This window comes from Heterocephalus glaber, unplaced genomic scaffold (assembly GCF_053883595.1).
Source record: "Heterocephalus glaber isolate CG9 unplaced genomic scaffold, H.glaber_assembly_v1.0 deba00001497, whole genome shotgun sequence".
Classification (NCBI taxonomy): domain Eukaryota; kingdom Metazoa; phylum Chordata; class Mammalia; order Rodentia; family Bathyergidae; genus Heterocephalus; species Heterocephalus glaber.
The window spans coordinates 314,267-330,892 of NW_028258320.1; the positions used below are offsets into that span (position 1 = coordinate 314,267).

At 41.1% G+C, this 16,626-nt stretch overlaps 1 protein-coding gene across 5 annotated transcripts in view; it reads right to left on the reverse strand.

Annotated features, from left to right (window-relative positions):
* The window catches only part of Srpk1 (SRSF protein kinase 1), a 73,551-nt gene that overhangs the window by 8,991 nt on the left and 47,934 nt on the right, over nucleotides 1–16,626 (reverse strand). For 4 of the 5 annotated variants that reach the window (XR_015440205.1, XR_015440206.1, XM_087184366.1 and 1 more), the window contains exons 13-15: nucleotides 16,499–16,606; nucleotides 8,659–8,728; nucleotides 5,045–5,137 (exon numbers count right to left, since the gene is read on the reverse strand). Coding sequence is in view for 3 of the 5 variants with exons in the window: in XM_087184366.1 (XP_087040492.1) it covers nucleotides 5,045–5,137; nucleotides 8,659–8,728; nucleotides 16,499–16,606 (271 nt within the window). In the remaining 2 variants the exon portion in view is untranslated. Of the gene's footprint in view, nucleotides 1–205; nucleotides 2,694–5,044; nucleotides 5,138–8,658; nucleotides 8,729–16,498; nucleotides 16,607–16,626 lie in introns of those variants that run through there. The other variant, NM_001310307.1, reaches the window with a different exon arrangement.

Here is a 16,626-nt window from a genome sequence, read left to right on the forward strand (position 1 = left end):
CTCAGTGGTTCTGCTGCCTGCCTTGCAAGTGCAAGGTACTGAGTTCGATCCCTGGTACCAAAAAAAGAAAAAAAAAGTTAATTTATATTTAAGTTCAAAAATATATTCAACTAATTTATTCTTCCACTTGCTTAGGTCAGATCAACTTGGGCAAAAATAAACAAATTTCTGGAAACATGTAGGTTATTGAATAATTTGTTTATTGTGCTGCACTTGTAAAGAAAACAGACAATGCACTCAGTAGAAAGAATAAAAATGTATCAGGGCTTTATTTTTAACTAACAGCAAATAGAAATCCTTTAGGGAGATCATGGAAATTTGACAGTGTTATGATTGAGCTCAAAAAACATTTGGGGAGTACATGTAAGATCAAGGTCTCCAGCTGCCTCTTTTCAGGTCTTCTAATTTATCTGGCTCCTTAAATGATAGGGAGCAAAGTCCTTATTTGGTGGGAAAGATTTCCAAAATGAAGTTGTAGGCTCTCTCTCCTATTAAAAATTGCTGCCATGTCAATTGCCACACAAGCCTTCTGTTTGCTTATGTCTTTTGGTTTTTTCACATTAATACCATCGTCAGAATTCTGTAATTCCACAACTGGGATTTTACAAAGTAGGAGAGACTGCAGTTAAGTCTGCTATTGCTTTAGATATGAATGCAGCTGACAACCCAGAGTAGATCAGGGTTGTGCAAGAATTTCCCTGCCGTTGTCTGAGATCACCTGTTCTGTTCTTGATAGATGCATAGATAGCCTGACTTAAAATTCTTTCTACAGGAACATGTCTGCCTTCAGGAGTAACCAATCGAGGATCTGATCAATGGCTGGCCAGTTCCTCAGAGTAGTATGTTTATGCGTTAAACGGACTGCCGATGGACACCACCACTTTCTCCTCCGTGGCGGTAAATGACAGAAGGGATTCCAGCTTCCCACACAGAAAGGTGGCTGAGTTTCACCAGGAGCTTGCCAGCACAGCCTCCTGCTGCCCCTCCTTGGCTCTGTAAATTAAAGAGTTCCACAGCTGCTTCCAGAGAACGCTGTCAGCTCCAAGGTCCACTTGGTCTGTGCTGAGTAAGTGGCTATGATCCCAATCCTGCCCTTCTTTTAGCTACCCAGTTTTGTCCAAGGAGTATGTCATGGTTGGGCAAGTTTACGAGAGGCCAGTCCTAATATGAAATTAACAAAGCCTTTCTGCATTAGGGGAAAAAAGCCTCAAGTACATTTCATTCATCTCAAAACTGCAGTTATAAACTTACATTATATAAGGAAATAGCAGCAGAGAATGGCTAACCTTAAAAAGTCAATGGGCAAAAACAGCCAATGAAAAAAATGCCATTCCACACTTCCTCTTGGTTCTTTTATCCAGCGTTTCATTCAAGACTCTTAAGATTGGGCTGGGGATTTAGCTCAGTGGTGACGCCACCTGCTTTGTAAGCGCAAGGTCTCGAGTTCGATCCCCGGTACCAAAAAACAAAACAAGACTCTCAAGATTGAGAAAATGAGAATGGCAAAGCCCCAGAGGGAAACGGCTCAAAATCACAATTTTGGGTAACATGAAACACTTAAATAAAGGCAGAGAACTGTTTGGAAAACAACCAGACCTCTAGGACATTTTCTCCTTAGATGGGAAAGCTCTGAAACCAAGACCTCCATTCTGGAGTCATCCTGATTCTTCAGTTATGGGGCAATAAACTCAAGAGCATCGGGTAAAGTGCTGTCCATGGATTTAAAAAACAAAAAGGGAAACAGCCAATGAAAGTAACTCTTGCTTTTAGGGTAACAGGACACACAGGAAAGGAGTGATTGAACACCTGAGGTTCTCAAGAAACTAGTATTCAATGGTTCCACTGCTGTTTACATTAAGAGTCAGACTGAAGATTTGAGGATCTTAGAGTTATTAAAGGATGAAAGGAATATGACAGTGCTTTAACTGTGATAAAATAGTACCAAATTTGGTGTTTACACAGCTCTTTCAAAAGGTAGTACCCTAAAAGTTGCAGGAAAAAACAAAAACAGCAAACAACAGAAACAATCCAGGAACACGATGTAGCCTGGATACAGCAAGTTTAATGTCTCTGTTGTACACAGAAGTAACACCCATTCCCCTCCTTCCTCATCCTTATGCTGGCAAACTATGTACCCTAGAAAATTTGATTTTCAGAGTCAGTGAATAAAAGGATGGGTCTACACATCTTCATCGCTCTTTTTAAAGAGGGTGCTTATAATTTAAAGGATGCCCTGTTGTAAAGGCAGGGGGGTAAGGGCAAGAGGCTGTTTCACATTTTTAGTTTAGTCTTTGGCAAAGCCCCACCAAGGCCAAATTCACCTGGGACACCCAATGGCAGTGGGGATCTCTACAGAGTCAAGTAGCAAACCCAAATGAACATGATGGATTAAGGAAAAAAGAATCTAGAAACCCTTGAAGAGCTTCACCCTGCAAAGAGGAAACTGCTTGGAGAAGAGGGCAGATGGTCAGTGTAGTGATCTCTGCTGCTGTGGGGCTGGGCAGAGGCTCAGGAGTTGAGCCAAGGATGCCGGAGACACTCGGCAGCAGTGGCTCTCTTCTCAGGGATGAGCTCCAACATGGGCAGTAAGAAATCTGTGAAGCCAGCCGCCTCTTCCTGAGACCACTCATACTTCTCCACTAGAACCTCAAAAAGGCCCCAGGGTTTCAGCTTCGTGATGTGTTTCAGGTCACCTGTGGTGAAGACAGTACAAAGAAAGCTGACCAACACTGACAAGTGACAAGATCCTCTTGTGGAAATCCAGGAGCTAATCCAGGTGGTCTCTAAAGAACCAAATTTTGCAATCAGAATCTAATGTTCCATTCATGAAGCACTGCTCTTAAGTCTGAATCTCAAGAAGTGCCTATATTTTTCATACAGTCCTAAAAATTTGACATCATTTTTCCTCTGTTCCAGGACATTTTTGGTCCCAGTTCAACTGGGCTGTGCCTGGGAATCAGGAATTAGTTATTTTCTAAATGCGTAAATACTAAACGCCTGCATCTTTGTATGTAAGGTCTGTATATGGTCTCACACGATGTCAGAGGCAGTCTACCTTCATACATTAAGAACAATTTGCACTGTAATCCCAGTTACTGAGAGGGCAGAGGTAGGAGGATTGCAAATTCAAGGCCAGCCAGGGCAATATCGCAAGACCCTGTCTCAAAGAAAAATTAAGGGGGCCGGGATGTAGCTCAATGATGGAGTACTTGTCTAACCGAGTACTTGTACTCGGTTTGTTCCCAGCACCACAAAAACAAATCCCCCAGGGCCAGGGATTTAGCTCAGTGATTCTACCGTCTGCCTCGCAAGCGCAAGGTCCCAAGTTTGATCCCTGGTACCAAAAAAAACCACAACAAATCCCCCACACCCCACTGTGCCTGTATTTTTTTGGGGGGGGCTCAATAATCTAGTAAATGTTGCTTCAAAATGCGGCAGTGATTTAAAAATGGAGTTAACACCATGTCAACATGAATAAAAGCAATAAGATTAAAAGAACAAACCCTATGTGGATTTCAGATATAGCAACATCATCATACTCTGAAACTTCAATATAACTGCTTCTTTTAAGTGATTTTTAGCTGGTGATTGAATGCAGGGCCTTGCGAATGCTAAGCAATTGCTCTATCACTCAGCTACACTCCTAGCCCTCAAGAGACAATTTTAGGAGACAGGGTCTTGCAATGTTGCCTGTGGTGGTCAAAAACTCCTGGGCTCAAGTGATCCTCCCACTTCATCCTCCTGATTAGCTGGCACTATGAGCACACACATTTGTGTCCAGCTGAAGTGAGCATTTTTAAAAGACAGCCTCTTTGGTGGTCTTGGGGACTAAACCCAGGGCCTTTGCACTGAGCTATATCCCCAGTCCTTTTTAAATTTTGAGACTGGGTCTCAACTAAGTCACTAAACTACCCAGGCTGGCTTAAACTTGTGATCCTTCTGCCTCAGCCCCCCAGAGTGCTGAGATTACAGGTGTGCACCACCATGCCTAGCTGAATTGGTCAATTTGGCGGGGGCGGGGGGGGCGGAACCAGGGATCGAACTCAGGACCTCATGTTTGCTAGGCAGGTGCTGTGCCACTGAGCTAAATCTCTGGCCTACGTAGGTCATTTATTAATGGTTATGAAAATAAAGGCTGCCGAGAATTTTTTCACATATGACATTTATTTGGACTCTTCTGTGGGCAGCAAATAGCTATTTAATCACCTACTTGGCACACACACTTTAATGTGACTTCTGCACATGAGGAAGAACTCTGAAGCATTTCACCATTTTCCCACTCAAAAAGTTTAGGAAAGGGTAATGATCTGCGGATGCTCCTATCAAGGGTTCAGAAAAATTTTTCTCAGCACTTGTGCAGAGGAAAAGGGGAACCATGGCACAATGGAGAGAAAGAGGCCAGACAGTATTCTAGATTCTCTAGGTTAGGTTTCCATATTTGTTTTATTCAAAATGTGTATAAGGAATACATTATCAATTCAAAAACTCAAAGTGGGAGTTTTATTATTTCTTACATTAGCATGTAATCATATAATCTTACAGACTGAAGTGTTGTTAGTCTGCATGACTGACATGGCAGTGACTGTGTTAGGTGACGCTAGGGTACAAAGGCCAGTGAGATGTAGCTCCTGACGGATGCTTAAACTAAACTTCTTTCCCTTCAGGAGGAGCAGCTCTTAGATCAGATGCCAGCAAAGATTTGTCCATTTTGCAGAAGTGTTGTAGTAGGACTAAGCAACCAGCTATGACTCCGGTAGCACACCAGTATTAACTAACTGAAAGTGAGGATACACTCTTCCCATTTAGAAGCCAGCATACGGATGCACAGGGAGACTGTGTCAAAGCAGTGGAGCAGCTAGGATCTGACACTCTTGCCTCTCGCCTCTGCTCGTGATCATGCTATCTCACCTCTCTGCTAAGCCGCACTTCAGCATTTATGGTAAGCTCACTTTCTTATTTGGAACATGTACTCAGTTGTACCTACCTTTTCATTTTGAAACACTTTTGCCCCCTCAATGTCTGGGAACAAACACATTTGTTTTACCTTTTTTGGTGAAAAATTCCTTGGAATATTTTCCTGCCACAATGAGCTTGCGAGGCACCTTCCCCAGAAGTTCTATGATCAATGCAATGTGATCTGTATATTTCAGACATTTCAAGAGGGGGAAAAAAGACACATGTAACAGGAATAACAAATGGAGCTCTAAACATTGGTAGAAAGAATAGCATATACACCTCTTTGTAATGCATTCCAACCTTGCTTTCTGTCTTCAATGGGAAGAAGTGGGCTGTACCCATCTAATACCGATTCCAAAAACAATCGTAAAAAATTTAGAGAACCACTCCATTAGGACTTGAGTGATTACTAAAAACAATCTTGGTGTGAATGCTCAGTTTTCCTGAAGCTGTATCCCTGGAGTCTAGATGGAAACTCATGCTAGTAATTCTATCTCTGTGACTGGTCAAGTCCTATGAATATTTCCCAGTGAGGGCAAAGTGTCTTGGAATTCTGCCTATCAGCTCTACAATGTGCACAGTGTGGTCTAAAATAGGATAAGAAGAACAAGATCAAGGACAAGGTGCAAAAGAGGTTTAACTATGAACAGCTTTTCCAAGGACCAGCTGTTTAAAAGTAACTCAAATAAAACCAAGGATACTCAAAGGGAGCATGGGAAAGGTAGGAATTATTTCAGGTGGCTGGTCACCTGATCAGAGCTGGCAGATCTCATTCTGGATTTGAGGTCTATGTACAACTTTGCTTTTATTTTGTTTATATATCTAGGTTCAGGTGAGGTTTTTAGGAAAGGTTGAAAAATAGAAACAAGAGTGCCAAAATACTTTAAGGAGTTCTAGAAATGTTATTATTTTTTTTTTTGGTACCGGGGATTGAACTCAGGACCTTGCACTTGCGAGGCAGGTGGCAGAACCACTGAGCTAAATCCCTGGCCCCTAGAAATGTTATTAATTTATAATACTGTTCTGGGCTTCAAGGAGTAAAACATCACCATATATACAAATGCTCGTGACAAATTCATAGTTTGATGCAGTTAGCTCACATATGAGTTTTTACAATCAACCTGTAAACAGGCCAAAGATTAATACCTTATTTTAAAGATGAGACAAATGCAACTTCAGAAAAACTAAATGGCCTACTTGAAACTTCAGGGTTAAATGTTGGAACTCAAATGAAAATGCACATCTTACCATGTCTAGCCCAGAGCTCCTCCCACCTGTCATACTTTTTTTTGGTACCGGGGATAGAACTCAGGACCTTGCGCTTGAGAGGCAGGTGATGGAACCACTGAGCTAAATCCCCGGGGCATCTATCATACTTTTAACTAGTTGGAAGTTAGTACAAATGGATTGTAGGCCACTAACATTTCCAAGTCCCAGTGAGCTATATGACTGCCAAAGCATGACTATGGACTGTGAGCACTGCCAGGGAGGTGGGCAGACTTACCCAGGGCGAGCCTGGTAGCAGCCAGTACTCAAACCTCCAGGGAGCTCTACTGCCCTTTCTATAATTCAGGTGACAGAAATTAAGCACATGACGATGTTTTGAAAAATGATGCCTCACAGTCAGACAAAAAGCTTTTATAAATTCCTTTAATCCTGTAGTTATAAAATCATTAAGGGTTAGAAGAAGTCATTAAAAAACTTCCAACAATGTATCTTCCAGGGCAAATACCATGGCTAGAGGCATCCATATCATCTGGGAATCTGTAGGTATTAACTTGCTCGCTCGCTTTTTCTCTTTCAAAGCATTTAGTGGTGTTATTTTTAAAAAGCCTGATAAATTCACTACAACTTTTGAGCATTACTGATTGATTTTATGTTTGGTAACAAGTACCTAGCTGCCAAGAAACTTCTGATTTTACGTAAGGCCTGAAAATAAACGTCTTTGTATGAATAACCATTAACAACAACCAAGATGAGCATACCACAGACTAAATAAGACTATAGTTTCTTTTACTGTAAACTTCCACATGAAGTAATGATTCTTTTAAATTTTTTCCTATACCAAGGAATTATTTTCTCCTGCTCTCCTGGGCTAATTTGAAGGAAAATATTACAAAGGGGTTGAGGTTTGATCTAATGACTACTAGTACCGATTAATGAAGGAAGAAAATATTAGGATCTAAATATCTAGGGAAGGGGTTTTCTCTTACTTGGGATTTTATTTATTTATTTTTGGTACCGGGGATCAAACTTGGGACCTTGTGCTTGCGAGGCAGGCGGCGGAACCACTGAGCTAAATCCCCAGCCCAGGATTTTTTATACATAATTTAATTTTCAGTTTGGCAGTTTTGGACTGGTCCTATTCAGTGGAATTCTAGCCACTATGTGTGTTCTATGACACACATTAATATTTATAGTCTACGCAAGTAAGAGAAATGAACTACTCCTCCCAAACAGATATGTTAGGGCATTTAAAAAACACTATAAAATTGTAACTCCAAACTTATAACCCACAAAAAATTCGAGCAGAGAAAAGGGGGGAAAAAACCCCCACCAGGTATGTAAATGGTTAACAATTGCAGTATCCTCTAACAAGGGGCATGCATAACTATCACACACAGATATGAACATGTTCAAACCACACCTGCCAAAGTAGACACTTAGCTATGGGAATTAGCTCAACATTTTCAAACAGTGTTTGTCAGGCACACTAGCAGGCTGTCCTAACAGTGTCTACTACTACTATTTGAGGAGCACACTCTGAGTAGCAGAGTGTGCCTGGAACACGAAGCCTGGGGCACAGCACAGGAAGGACATGTTTTCACACTGGCCTGTGCCGGGCCTGCTCCTGCAGGGCAACCCTCCTTACTCTCGCAAAGAGGGTGGAAAAGAAGGTCAAACACTTCTCTATCAGTATTGTTTTCATTCAAATGAACTCATCTAGTTATGTGGACCCCGTGACGGGAAATGAGGCCCAGCTGTCTGCTTCCATGGCCTCTCAGATGGAGCAACCAACAGTGTGGCTTTCCTACAAGGCACCACAAATTTACACCCATTACATTTTGTTTTAAAATGGAGTTCTAGGGCTGGGGATTTAGCTCAGTGGTTCCGCAGCCTGCCTTGCAAGCGCAAGGACCCGAGTTTGATCCCAGGTACCAAAAATAAATAAATAAATAAAAAATAAAATGGAGTTCTAATTGTCATTAACATCTAAAAAGAAAAAAGAAGATAGCTTTAATTTCAGAAAAGGGGAAAAACAGTGTTACAGGATTTAAGAGAACATAGCCTCTGCATTCAGGTAGTGTTCACAGATTATAATTACTGATTTCCAAATAAAGTTGAAGGCAAAAATGAGCAACAAGTTGATGAACAGGTAAATTCAAACTGGGTAGACTGAGTCATCGACTTATAAAGGAAGATAACTAGATAGTGAAGAAAAACATTAACTGACAAGAAGTTTCAGTTTAACCAATTCATGACTTTTGTCTAACCCCGTAGTAGAGCTCTTCAGTATCTTTTAAGATACCCAGTTTAGCTGGTACTCAATATAAAATATCTTTCATGTTTCTGTTGTTTTTGGGGGGCTTATAGATACTTAGCACACTACTAAGATTACTAAGGCTCTTCACTGTGAACAAATGATGTTACCCACGTGTGGCAAGTGAAGCTACCATGCACAGACATCTTAAGGGGACTCACCTTCATCACGGGAGTACTCTTCTCCCGAATGAGGCTCAAATAAATAATCACCTGTGGCCAGTTCAAAGGCCTACAAAAAAGAAAAAATATGAAAGCATCAAAGAAAAAGAACACCTTCAGAAATCTGACTCAATATTAAATTTTTTTCTTGAAAGAACCTGCAGATGACCATTTAAAAAAAATGTTTAAGATTAAAAGGATTCCCTTCACATCTGTATTTTAATAAAATGGGATTTAAAAAAAACCCAAAACAGGAAAAAAACTTCATTTTACACCAATGTTTGCATTAGTCCATGGGGAATGAACAAAGGACAACAATAAAATAGAAACACACAAACAAGCACAAACAGAACAGCCCAGCAGAGCGGGAGGAGACTAGACAATGGGCACAAAGGCAGTCATACAACAAAGATCTAGTGCTCTACGGCCCAGTAGTGAATATAGTGACAAATAATATTTTGTGTATTTCAAAAGAGCTAGAAGAGGCAATTTTGACTGTTTTTCCCACAAAGAAATGTCTGAGGTGATAGACATCCACGCTAACAACTCAAATTTGATCATTATGTTTACTGAAAAACCACACTGCAATCCCTAAAGGTGTTCAGTTATTACACATCAGTTAGAAAAAACAAGCCCAGAAACAAAACCCCCACAGCAATTCAGCCCTCTTTAGTTTTCCTTTGTAGTCAGAAAAGGACACAATGAGAGGTTGAAGGGAGGGCAAGGGAGTGGGGAAAAAAATGAGAACCAAAATATATTATGTGAAGGCACAAATTTCCAATGATGAATGTCATTATATTGTATACCTAAAATGTACCAATAAAATTAATAGTAAAAAAAGGACACAACTGAAAATTAAAGTGATTCTGGATTTACTATTATTCATGAGAAGAGCAGGTCTTTCTTGCGTTCTAACTTTACATGATTAAAAAACGAAATTCTGTACTCCAAATCAAAACCAAACACTCAGACATCTTCTTATATGACTCTTTAGTATTTGACAGTAAGTACAGCCTTAAACTCCTGTACGGAAAACAATCCCTAAACTGTGCCGGACTGAGTTCCAAGCCACTCCATCCAATGTGACCAGCAGGTCATCAGCCAGGAGAAGACCCACATTTCCTATGACACAAAACCTCTTACACATGACAATCAGCCTTCCAAGGGGTTTAGGTAATTTCTTTTGGAGTGCCAAGAGGTAAGGAAAGGGCAGTATCTGAATAATAAGGCCAACAGGAATTTCTCATTGATTATAAATGGACTTTCAAAGAACAAACAAAAAAATACAATAGCAGTTTAAAAAAATGGAGCATACCTGTAATCCTAGCACTCTGGAAGGCTGAGACAGGAGGATCAGAAGTTTAAGCTCAGCCTGGACAATTTAAAATGAAAAAGTAAAAAGGGGGTCGGGGGGATACAGCTCAGTGTAAAGGCCCTGGGTTCAATCTCCAGTACTGGTATTCCAACAAAAGACAAAGACAAAACCAAACCAAAAACCAACCAAACAAAAACAGGTCTTATTAATATGAAAGTGCAGTTACAGCCAAGAACTAGTCATAGGTCAATTTTGATTCAGCAGATGGTGTTAAGTAATCCCAATCATTTCAAGAACTGTGGGTGCATTTGAGACAAGATAACCTTTCTCAAAACCATACTGTCTGTACTTCTACCCAGAGTAAGGCCACACAACTGGAAGTTCCAGGAACCAAACATTTGTCACTAAAATGTCAGGGATGCTATGGCTTCTTCTTCCTTTTTTTTTTTGGTACTGGGGATCGAACTCAGGTCCTTGTGCTTGGGAGGCAGGCAGCAGAAGCACTGAGCTAAATCCCCAGCCTATGGCTTCCTGTTCAGCATAGCTGGTTTCACATTCCATCAGCTTATTGTGAAGCTGAAGCACACCAAAAGAGAAGACACCTTTTCTAACTGAAATATGTTGAAGGTTAAAGTCCCAACAGGCACAGAAACAAACTGTTTCTAATTCAAAACAAAACTTCTCTTGAAATCAGTACTTTTTCAAAATCTCTTATAAATGGAGTTCAGTAATGATAATCAAAGTTACAAGATCCTGTCTCAATTCCCCCTCTCAAAAGAAAGATCATAGTGACTACTATGAACAAATATATACCAACAAACTGGATAACCTAGAAGTGGATAAATTCCCAGCTACAATCAGTCTACTAAGACTGAGTTATGATGCAACAGAAAACCTGAACAGACCAATGACAAGTAAGGACATTGAGTCAGTAAAGTCTCCTATCAAAGCAAAGCCCAGGATCTGATGGCTTTACTGCTAAATTCTACTAGATATTTAAAGAACTGATACGGTCCTCAAACTCATCCAAAAAATTAGAAGAGTATTTCCAAAACTGTGAGGGCAGCACTGTCTTACTATCAAAGCTAAAAAAGAAACATTACAAGAGAAAATTATGGCCCAATATTCTGGATGAACATATACACAAAAATCCCCAACACACTACCAGGTGGCTTAGGGATGTGCCTCAGTGGTAAAGTGCTTGTCTAGCATGTGTGAGGTGCTGGGTTCAATCCTTAGCACCACTAATAAAACAAAATGTAAAACACTACCCAAATGGAATTCCACAGCACATTAAAAAGATCACCACTGTGATAAAGTGGAGGGTCCTTCTCAAGAGGTTATGGTGAGCCCAGAACTGCACAAGTCAAAGGGAAGAGCACAGCCAAATTCACAAGATGAGAATGAGTGACACGACTAGGAAAAGAATGATTCTGAGTGGAACAGATGCAATTAAAGGACTTAACAGAGGGGAGTAATATAATGTGACTAAGATCACGCAGGCTGTCATGTGAGAAAAGTGAAACAGAAAGAAATTAGGAGGCCACCGTAGTGATCTATGTACTTAACAATGATGCCTTGGGGTGTAACAGGTTAATGGAAAAGGAAAGAAATGTTTGATACCGGATATATTCTGAAGACAGAAAACCGAACTTGCTGCTAGGTGTAGAGAGTGAGAAGGAAAAAGAATTACTATCTTAGTCAGGGATCTGAGGCACCCTAGTTGGTGTCAACTCAAAAGCCCCCTTCCCAATTGTGTGCTATTCACCGGGATTACAATGAAGGTCCCAAGCCAACAGACTCATCCTTGGGGAACCAAATTCACTTCTTGCAGTTCTTCCTGCTTTCTTCTCTGTCCTCTGATTCTGAGAACAGTGCATTTTATCAGTGTCATCCTTAAGTGCAGCAAATGCCTGGTTCTTCCCCTCTGCCAACAACAGCTGGAAATCTAGATTCTTCTGCACGTACCAACTGCTAAAATCTATTCTCTAGCATAGATCCTAGTCATTTTATTATAGAGAATACCTGTGAAAGAGACAAGCTTGCTTATTTTTTAGGTTGTATTATCTCTGTGTAGCAGAAAACTGTGGTGTGGCAGCTGCAGCAACAAATGTAAATCTACAGGTTTTGCTGCATAGGATAAGAAACTTATATAAAACTCAAAATATTCATGATTAAAATGGTATTCTATTTAGATTTGTGACTTCTTGCTCTAGAAAAGGGGTGAAATCTAAACAGCTACTGTTGGGGCTGGGGATTTAGCTTAGTGGTTTTGCTGCCTGCCTTGCAAGCACAAGGACCCAAGTTCAATCCCCGGTACCAAAAACAACAAAAAAACCCCCCAGCTACTGTTCAATACAGACATTTCTGCCTTTCTTTCAGGCAGCTCTAATTAGGGACCAGCGAGGGTGGGGAAAACTCTATGGGTCAAATTTTGATAATTTGCAGCCTTTTAGCATCCTTACAGGTTCTAGACAGATAAAATAGGATAATCCCCTTTCTCCCATTTCCTGAAGAGTCATTCCATTGCTCCAGATACCTGAGTAAAAACTGAATTTTACCACTAGTTTTTTCTCCTAACATACTACTAATTTGCCACACAGCAACTTATGGAGCATAAAAAGACATGTAATTTGCTCTATCTTCTAAATATGTATAGCTACATTCACAGAATTTCCCACAAATCCTGTCCTGAATTTGAGATTAATAAAAAAGGAAAGGAAAAGCTTCCAGACTGTAATCACTTCAAGAAAGGAATTGCAGGAAAAGGTAAATAACTTGGGACAGCACACTCATTTCCCCATAGCAGGAGGGAAAAGGATATTCAAAGGTTAGAAGAAGATAACCCCATCCCGTCAGTTATGGTGCTCTATACCCTGCCCCAATGTTTGGAGATGTTTAATTCTTAATGTTTTTCACAGACAGCTTCTCCTATTCCTATTTTTTTTTGGTACCGGGGATCAAACTCGGGTCCTTGTGCTTGCGCAGCAGGCGGTGAAACCACTGAGCTAAATCCCCGGCCCTCTCCTATTCCTTTTTACAACGGCCCTCCTAACTAGGTCTCAATTGCTAACATGGTAGGTAACCTTTCAACTTGTCTCTTTACCTCTTAGCAATCTTTCTAAAAGTTAATTGCACTGGATGCAGGATGATCCATTTTTCTAGGCAATTCTGATGGGTCAGGATTTATTTCTACTTGGAGTATGACCAAAACTAAAGCAGCATTTCCCATGTTTATTGGCAGAAAATTAAGAAACAAATAGGGCTCAAGTTTTCATGATATCCTCTCATGTCAGGTAAGAGGTTTCTACCCCTTTCTTAAGAAAATTCCAACTGGGCCAGGGTTTTAGCTCAGTGGTTCCGCTGCCTGCCTTGCAAGCCAAGGAGCCAAGTTCGATCCCTGGTACCAAAAAGAAAAAAAAAAACTAGGGAAGAAAATTCCAACATGTGAGTGCTAGGTCCAGAGCTATGGATCAAGGCTATTTCCTCTTTTATTATTTTGCCTTCTTATGCCTGATACTGAAAACAATAAGCAGGACCTGCCACTGTCAAACAAAACAGGAATGTGGAATATAAAAAAGGAAACCATAGTCTTCATCTTCTTGTAGCAAGTAACCCATTACTGGGCCGGAGATTTAGCTCAGTGGCTCTGCAGCGTGCCTTGCGAGCTCAAGGAGCCGAGTTCGATCCCCAGTACCAAATAAAAAAAAAAGACAAAAAACCCCCATTACTAAGAACCATATTGTAATAAATCCTCCTCTTTGTTCATTTTTGTAATACTAGGGGTTTGAATTCAGGGCCTTTGCACTGAGCTATACCCTCAGCCCTTTTTTATTTTTTAGTTGTGAGACTGGGTCTTGAAAGTCACCCAGGCTGGGCTCACTTGTGATGCTCCCACCTCAGCCTCTCAGAGTGCTAATTAGCCCTGCTAATATGTCTTCCTTATATATCAGATATCATCTGTGATATGTATTATTTTGTAGATGGTGGCATCTCCTCACTTATGATTTTCTCTAGATCAATTCAAATCAAATCCCTAAAAACAAAAAGCTTTAAAGTGGCTGGAGATTTAGCTCAGTGGTTCTGGTGCCTGCCTTGCAAGCGCAAGGTCCCGAGTTCAATCCCCGGTACCAGGGGAAAAAAAAAAAAAAAAAGCTTTAAAGTGTAGTGAGAAAGAAACTTGAGATTTTATTCCAATATTCTTTTATCTTGTGCTTATTTACCCAAACAGTCCTAACTTCAGACAGATCTCTATCTTTAGAGCTCTATTCCACGACAAAGCGCTTTATATGTTCACACCACATCGTGGTCTTAACTACATCTGAAGACAAGGTTTTCAGGAGTAAAAGGAATCTATGACCTAAAACAGTTTGGAGATGTGCTCGCTTCCGCAGCACACAAACAGTTCCTCTTTCTCAAGTTTTCCCCAGAATTCTAAATATATATATTTTTGATAGTAGGTATTTATTGTGTCAGGACATCAAGAGAAAAGAGCAGAAGGCATTGTGTAAGGCTGTTTTAAAGGTGAGAACTAAGTGACCTCTTTACACGAGGAGTTAGTCGCTTAAGCAGTGAGCTGCCTGCCACACCCCCACATTCTCCTCTGCTCTTGAGTAGACAATCATTGAATGAATGAATAAAAGCTAGCGCAATCTCAGCAGGTCAAGCCTTCTAGTACTTCTCTGCACACCTGCAGTCCCAGCACTAGGGAGGCTGAAGCAGGAGGATCACAAGTTCGATTTCAGCCCAGGCAATTGAGTGATTTAGTGAGACCTTGTTTTGGAATAAAATATTAAAAAGGAGGCTGAGGCTATAGCTCAGTGTGAGCTATATTCCCAGTACTTTAAAAAAAGAAAAAAAATCTGAGGATGAAAGAGCTTTACAAACACTAGAGGACCCGACTCCTCTGAAGCTGCAAACAGCAGAAAGAAGCCTCTACTGGCAGGGCTGGCAGAGCGCTCTAGGGAGAAGGCAGGGCTGGAAGGAAGCAGGGCCTGCAGCTTAGTTACTCGAGGCATCATTCTCCCTCTCCAAAGGGTGGTGGCTGGTTAATGAGTCAGTGTGGGTGAGCCCAAGGCTTCCCCTAATAGATTCTACCTGCTCAGACTCGGTTACGAAGGTCTTCCGCTTGCATCTGCCTCTTCAGCACCCTGGTTAGGCCTGGGCATCCCTGCGGGAACCCAGGCTGCACACCAGCCATGGGCCCGCGCCCCTTACCTGGCTGCGCTCCCCCGGGTTGCACCTTGCTGCGGGCTCACGCCAGCCCAGAATACTAAATATTAACTGAGGTAGCATGCTTCTGTTAATTCATTTGACCACTCACTAATATTTATTTAAGTACTGGTATATAAAAACATTGTCTGGTCTTTATCCCTGTTTCCTGGGGAGAGAGCCTTTAGACCCATGGATTTCCAAGTGTTCGGAGTGTTTTAGTTATTTACAGTGGACCTCTTGGACCTTACCTACATTTACTCTAACAAGTCACCTCAGGGCAGGACCCCTAGATAAATGGCGACAAGACCAAGTATGTGATTAGAAGGTTGGGTCTTTCTGGCCTCCTAATCTCCAGGGAAAGGAATGAGGCTGGACACTGGACACAGCCACACGGTCAGTAAGTCAATCATGTCTAATTATGAAATCTCAATAGCACTGAACATTTGAAGCTTGGGTGAACTTCTTTGGTGACACATAGCAACACACCAGGAAGCTTCCCATCTGGTACCCTCTCAGATCTTACCCTACTCCATGTGTCTCATCTTGTTTTGTAGCTTTTAGAATAAAACTGTTAAGTCTAGCACTTTTTCAGAGGGTAGTGGGAACTCTAAATTTACAGCCAGCTGGTCAGAAGTGCAGCGGCTTGTGGACGCTGGAACTGGAGGCCAGACTTATAGGAAACTATGCCCTTAACCAATGAGCTCTGCAAGACCTCTGGGTAGTTGGCATTAGAAATGTGCTGCAAGTACCTACTCAAAACATGCCAGCCAAACACAGAAAACAGATTCCTGCCAGCATAGGGCTACAACCTTGTGGGAGAGAAACAAGTAAACACACAGAGAGACTGATAAAGGAGGAGAGATCATGAGGAGTATATTTCATTTCAGGAAACGATACACCACATTCCAAAGTAAGGCTACTTGTGGGAAATCATTTAGCATCAACTCAATCTGGCTACTTGAGTAGCTATTTGCTAGGGACAAAGAAGCAATTTATGAATCCATGAATGATTGTGTTTCACACTTTGCGAGTTGAAAAGGCAAAAGTATCTGTGGAGATGCTCAATTCTGCAAATAGATCAATCCTAAAGGGTGCAGACACTTTAATTTCCCAATCCAAACCAATCATGCCTTACTTATAGCAACTGTTTTCAATTCAGACTTCTCCAGACACAGGATTTATAGCTTCCATGATAAGTCACTGATCAGTTCTTTTTCTTTTTTTAATATGCTGGTCTACTGAAATTAGCAAACAGGCAAGGTCTGACACTGCCACCTAACAAGCGAAGGCCAAGGGAGAATAAAACCTTACCATGCATGCTGTGCTCCAGATGTCAGCCGGGGTATTATAGCCAGATCCTATCAGAACTTCCAGGGAGCGATACTGCCTTGTTTGAATATCTTCAGTGAAATGTTTGTGCTGAGTAAATAGAAAAAGGA